The following is a 6,923-nucleotide window of genomic DNA, read 5'->3' on the forward strand; positions in this document are numbered from 1 at the left end:
TATTCAGATGAATATCTGTCATATCAAATGTTAACTAACATCTCTAATTCCACTAGCTATGATAATTTGATATGAACGTATGTGTTTATTATGAAGCAAATCGTATTCTTGAGATTTGTTTCTAACAGAAAAGAAAATGAGAAAAACAAGTAAGAGGAGAAAGAAAAAAAAAAGATGAAAATAAATTTAATATCAGATGGTTTGTGTACTTTGCATATGAACGAACTTAAAGAACCACATATTGGAGTTCAGTATCAAACGGAGCTCAATTTGTTAAAAATATACCAAGTTCTATAAGAATCTTTTTTTTTTTTTTTTTGAAAGGCAAGTTCTATAAGAATCTTTACCAAATGATTTAAATGTATATTCGAATTTTAAGAAAAGTAAAAAGAACAATCACTTCATATTTCAAATTTCAAATTTGAACTAAAAAATAACAATTAAAAGGGTCCACTTAATTTAATTTGCCATATTTTTCAACTTCAACTTTAGCAAACACTTTAATATTATTTGTCAATACTCGCTTGTGGTTGTGTATCATTAACATTTTTTGTAACAAACATTATTTAGCTTTATCGTTTATCATTTGTTCGCGTGAAAAACAAAAATAAAAAAAAATCACACATTTCTTTTTTACCCATGATTTAATCTAAAGTTACGAAGTAATAAAATTTTATTATTAAACAATCGTATGACTTAAATAAAACATGTGTATAATAAGTAAAAATACAATAACATAAAGATCCTAAAACCAGATTAAAAAAAAAAAGTACACTAATAATCAACAAGTTTTACAAAAAATTAAATACTTTCACAAAATTAGTTGACAATTGATATATACCAGTCAAATCACTTTGTTTATTCTTGCATACTTCTCACTCTCCGTTTTATGGTAGATGTCATTTTATAAACTTTATTTATAAACGTTTCGCGAACTTATTATTCTCTAAACCAATCTTTTTATCATTCATTTTAACTTTTATGTACCAATCGTCAAATTTTTAATGTTGAATGGGTAGCTTTCTTTCAAATATCTATACTTTGTTTGATATTGAAACAAACCAAATATCTGCCAAATGTAAAGATCTAATATAGGAAAATAGTAGCGAAGACATGATAGGTTTTTAAAAATTATCAGAAAGATAGAACTAAGATAGAGCAGTCAAATGCTGCTTACCAACAATATGTTTGCGACTACAACACAAATGAAAACAGTGTCATAAAGGTAAAGCTGCCTGAAATAACAAGTACTAAAAACACAACACGGTAACATTAAAACAAAGGATGAAAGGTCGATCAGAACTCATCTCTTCAGTATTCCTCTTCATCATCATCTTCACCCTCACCAGACTCGAGACCAACTTCTTCATAATCTTTCTCCAACGCAGCCAAATCCTCACGAGCTTCAGAGAACTCACCTTCTTCCATACCCTCACCAACATACCAATGAACAAAAGCCCTCTTCGCATACATGAGATCAAACTTATGGTCAATGCGAGAGAACACTTCAGCAACACTGGTAGAGTTGGAAATCATGCACACAGCCCTCTGCACTTTAGCAAGATCACCACCTGGAACCACAGTTGGAGACTGGTAGTTGATACCGCATTTGAAACCAGTTGGGCACCAGTCCACAAACTGAATGGTTCGTTTGGTCTTGATGGTTCCAACAGCTGCATTCACGTCCTTGGGTGCAACGTCTCCCCTGTACATCAGACAGCATGCCATGTACTTACCATGACGAGGGTCACACTTGGCCATCATAGATGACGGCTCAAACGCAGTGTTGGTGATCTCAGCAACTGACAGCTGCTCATGGTATGCTTTTTCAGCTGAGATAACAGGGGCATATGACGAAAGCATAAAGTGGATCCTCGGGTACGGCACAAGATTTGTTTGGAACTCAGTCACATCCACATTCAAAGCTCCATCGAACCTCAGTGAGGTAGTCAAAGAAGAAATCACCTGTGCCGAATGAAAACATAATTAGTTTCATTACACATTACACATAATAACAAAAAGAATTATATGACGTAAATGTAATTGGTACCTGAGAAACCAACCGGTTAAGATTGGTGTAAGTGGGACGTTCGATATCGAGAGAGCGCCTGCAGATATCATAGATGGCCTCGTTGTCGAGCAAAACAGAGACATCAGTATGCTCCAACAGGGAGTGAGTGGAAAGCACACTGTTGTATGGCTCTACAACTGAGGTTGAAACCTGGGGTGACGGGTAGACAGTGAATCCCAGCTTAGACTTCTTTCCATAGTCAACTGACAAACGCTCCAAAAGAAGGGAACCGAGACCAGAACCGGTTCCTCCACCTACAGCATTGAACACCAAGAAACCCTGAAGACCAGTGCAGTTATCAGCAAGCTTTCGGATACGGTCAAGGCATAGGTCAACAATCTCCTTTCCAACTGCAACATAACAGTATTACTTGTTAAAAAACAACACATTGATGTGTAACAATCATATAAATAGTTAAATAGACTGGAGAATATGACAGGGTACTAACTAGTGTAGTGACCACGAGCAAAGTTGTTAGCGGCGTCTTCTTTCCCGCTGATGAGTTGCTCAGGGTGAAAAAGCTGACGGTACGTCCCAGTCCTCACTTCATCAATAACAGTGGGCTCCAGATCTACAAATATGGCACGTGGAACGTGCTTCCCAGCGCCTGTTTCACTGAAGAAAGTGTTGAAGGCGTCATCACCTCCTCCAACAGTCTTATCACTTGGCATCTGACCATCAGGCTGTCAAAAAAATAAAAATGATGTTAAGATCTGAAATTAACCATACAGAGGCGTATGATGCAACCTATGTTTTCTAAATCAAAAAGCAAATCATCACAACCACGTCTACAGCCCTATCATGCTTAAAAACCCTAAAATTTGATGCATAACAAGAAAAATGACTCATAAAGAAGTTAATCATCCTCCCACACACAAAACAAATGCAACGACTTGCAAGATTAGCACATAAAAACCTTATATAATCATAGTTCATTCGTATGCACATACTCAGATACGAACATTCATACATATACATATCATACAAACACAGATACAGAAAAAATACATACATACACAAATATTTCAAAATTTGAGATCTGAAACTGCAGATCTACATAACAGATGCAACGATTTCCGAATCGTCAGTATAAAAAACAGTAACCGTCACATAAAAACCTCATATAATCGGAGTTTATTCATATACACAAACTCGGATACATGCATTCATATATATACATACATAACAAAGAGATACAGTAAATGAAATGAATATATATACATAGATATTTCTGAAATAGAGATCTGAAGCCGCAGATCTAAATATCTACATACAATAAAATCGGAAATATTTCACGTCATACCATCATTACATTCAAATTATCGTTTCACAAATAATATTGAATATTAACCGCTACACAAATGAGATATATTCAATATTCAACACAGATCTGAAGAAACCGAACAGATCTGATACATACATACAATAGAAGATAAAATAAAAGCAAAATCATCAAATCTAACGCCGTATAATCATAAATCAATGAAATCACAAACAAAAATTAATAGATCTGGTCATTATTCAATAAAAAAAAATAAGTAAAAAACGAATAATACCGAAATGCCGTGCTCGAGACAGTAGAGTTCCCAACAAGCATTACCGACTTGAATACCGGCCTGACCGATGTGAACAGAAATGCATTCTCTCATTTTCGATTGATTTTTTTTGGAAATGAAATCGTAGATCTAGGGTTTGGTTGAGATAAAATTGGCTATTCGAAGGGCGTTTATTAAGACGCTCCTCTCAAATGGATTTCAAATTTTTCATATATGTGCCGCTTCATTTCAGAAGCTTGGCTTATATAGTGGGTGTAGTGTAGGGATAGTGGGGTTTTTTCGTCGGTTGCCAACAAAAAAGTTGCAAATAACACCCCTATACTTTTCACTATTTGCTAGATTTGTGACTGTATTTTGGTTGGATTTAGGCTTTCATTTTTGAACCGAGTGGCGCCATGTGCCTTAGAGGGGTGTCGGTGACCTAATTAGTTTGTAACTAGTCCGGACCCGGCCCGCGCGATGCGGCGGGGGCTTTCGGCATGTGTATTCATATTTTACCTAGCGTTTTTTATTTACAGAAGGGAAAACGGCTCATGTCTTAAGCGCCGTTTTTTTTTTTTTTTTTTGATTTACCTGGGTTTCCTCCACGCTATGCGAGTCGACTATATCCCAGGGCGACTACCCGCTTTGCGGGCAGCCCAGAGTCATCGCGGGTGAACCTCTTAAGCGCCGTTTTAAATGTCATTGTCTTAAGCGATTTTCAAAAAGTGTCCGTTTCGAACGTAGTTAATTTCTTTTGTTCATAAAATTTTTTCGAGTGTAACGGTGCTGTCGGAAAAATTTAACTTGCGGCGAACAAAAAGATACGGGCTGTCGTTGTGTTAAGCGTTTTTTAAAAAGTGTCCGTTTCGCGTATAGTTAGTCCCGTTGGGTTCGTGAGACTTTTTCGAGTTGAACGATGGGCTCGAAAAAATTTAACTCGCACCGAGCGAGAAGATAGGGCCCGTTATAAATTCGGGGGAATTAGTTTATTTCATTTTAATAAAATTATATGTTTACACTTTCTACACCTGAGAAAGTGTAAACCCGAGGGGTTATTGTGTAAATTGAGCCGAAGTTGAGGGACTGATTGTTGTGTGAACGCAAACTCAAAACTACAATCCTAAACAACTAAAACTACACTTTTTGGCATGACAGTTAGTGTATAGGGGGTAATAATTTTCATTACAAAATTTACAAAATGCCTTACCATCTATCTATCTATATCTATATAAATATATTATTAAATACTAGTTCAGTGACCCATAAATTTACGGGTTTAGTAAAAACATGTATTTCATAATAATTTGATAAATTAAGTACAGAAGATTCATAGTTAATCGACAGTAAATTTACGCGTCCATGTATTTTAAGTTGCCAATATCGATATGCATGGTAGAATTTAAGAGAATTTATAGTACAAAAGATGATATATGTAGTGACCCGAACTTTTCCATGTTTATATATATTAATTGAGATTGATATTTACATGATTAAATATTTCCAACATGTTAAGCAATCAAACTTGTTAAGACTTGATTAATTGAAATATGTTTCATATAGACAATTGACCACCCAAGTTGACCGGCGATTCACGAACGTTAAAACTTGTAAAAACGACATGACGATATATATATGGATATACATATGGTTAACATGAGATTATGATAAGTAAGTATTTCCATAAGTATATTAACAATGAGTTATATACATATAAACAAGACTACTAACTTAAGGATTTCGAAACGAGACATATATGTAACGATTATAGTTGTAACGACATTTAAATGTATATATATCATATTAAGTTATATTAATGTATCATAAAATCATGATAATATAATAATTTAACATCTCATTAGATATAATAAACAATGGGTTAACAACATTAATTGAGATCGTTAACTTAAAGGTTTCAAAACAACACTTACATGTAACGACTAACGATGACTTAACGACTCAGTTAAAATGTATATACATGTAGTGTATTTAGATGTATTAAAATACTTTTGGAAGACTTCAAGACATATATCAAAACACTCATACTTAACGAAAATGGTTACAGTTACTTTCCCATTCTTTTCTTTCATCAAGAATTCTAGTCGTATTCTTACCCGTATTATACACAGCTTCAAAACGTACTTACTATGGGTATATACCAATAGGAACTAGCATGGGATTCCACTCTTGATTATGTCATGTATGACTAATCAATTTTAACTTCTACCATGAGCTAGTCAACTAACTAGAACTCCTTTTAACCCCACTCACCACTCACCAATTACCACTCATCATTCACTCCATTTCACTTCCAATTCTCTTTCTAATTCTCTCTCAACACACACACACTATTATGAACGTATTTTTTCAGTAGTTAATCATCATCTTCATCAAAAATCACTTCAAGAATCAAGCTATAATCATCATAGGAAGAACACTTCAAGAACACTTCAAAAATCCCTTCAAGTTTACTAATTTACTTCCAAGCTTTCTAATCCATTCCAAGTAATCATCTAAGATCAAAAAACCTTTGTTATATACAGTAGGTTATCTTTCTTATTCAAGGTAATATTCATATTCAAACTTTGATTCAATTTCTATAACTATAAACTATCTTAATTCGAGTAAAAATCTTACTTGAACTTGTTTTTGTGTCATGATCCTACTTCAAGAACTTTCAAGCCATACAAGATCCTTTGAAGCTAGATCATTTCTTGTCACTTCCAGTAGGTTTACCTACTAAACTTGAGGTAGTAATGATGTTCATAACATCATTCGATTCATATATATAAAACTATCTTATTCGAAGGTTTAAACTCGTAATCACTAGAACATAGTTTAGTTAATTCTAAACTTGTTCGCAAACAAAAGTTAATCCTTCTAACTTGACTTTTAAAATTAACTAAACACATGTTCTATATCTATATGATATGCTAACTTAATGATTTAAAACCTGAAAATACGAAAAACACCGTAAAACCGGATTTACCCTGTCGTAGTAACACCGCGGGCTGTTTTGGGTTAGTTAATTAAAAACTATGATAAACTTTGATTTAAAAGTTGTTATTCTGAGAAAATGATTTTTATTATGAACATGAAACTATATCCAAAAATTATGATTAAACTCAAAGTGGAAGTATGTTTTCTAAAATGGTCATCTAGACGTCGTTCTTTCGACTGAAATGACTACCTTTACAAAAATGACTTGTAACTTATTTTTCCGACTATAAACCTATACTTTTTCTATTTAGATTCATAAAATAGAGTTCAATATGAAACCATAGCAATTTGATTCACTCAAAACGGATTTAAAATGA

General features: G+C 33.9%; 1 protein-coding gene across 2 annotated transcripts; it reads right to left on the reverse strand.

The window, feature by feature from the left end:
• Window positions 1–1,114: 1,114 nt before the first annotated feature.
• LOC139892138 (tubulin alpha-4 chain-like) lies at window positions 1,115–3,828 on the reverse strand. Of its 2 annotated transcripts, XM_071875179.1 has the most exons (5): window positions 3,628–3,828; window positions 2,520–2,754; window positions 2,051–2,421; window positions 1,507–1,965; window positions 1,115–1,421 (listed from the first exon to the last, which is right to left on the reverse strand). In XM_071875179.1, the coding sequence occupies exons 1-5, from the start codon at window positions 3,718–3,720 to the stop codon at window positions 1,251–1,253; spliced, it is 1,329 nt and encodes a 442-aa protein (XP_071731280.1). In that variant the 5' UTR covers window positions 3,721–3,828; the 3' UTR covers window positions 1,115–1,250. The 2 variants fall into 2 exon arrangements, with proteins under 2 accessions (XP_071731280.1, XP_071731279.1); XM_071875178.1 differs by having other exon boundaries at window positions 1,171–1,965.
• Window positions 3,829–6,923: the final 3,095 nt, after the last annotated feature.

Source organism: Rutidosis leptorrhynchoides, chromosome 2, assembly GCF_046630445.1.
Source record: "Rutidosis leptorrhynchoides isolate AG116_Rl617_1_P2 chromosome 2, CSIRO_AGI_Rlap_v1, whole genome shotgun sequence".
Classification (NCBI taxonomy): Eukaryota; Viridiplantae; Streptophyta; class Magnoliopsida; order Asterales; family Asteraceae; genus Rutidosis; species Rutidosis leptorrhynchoides.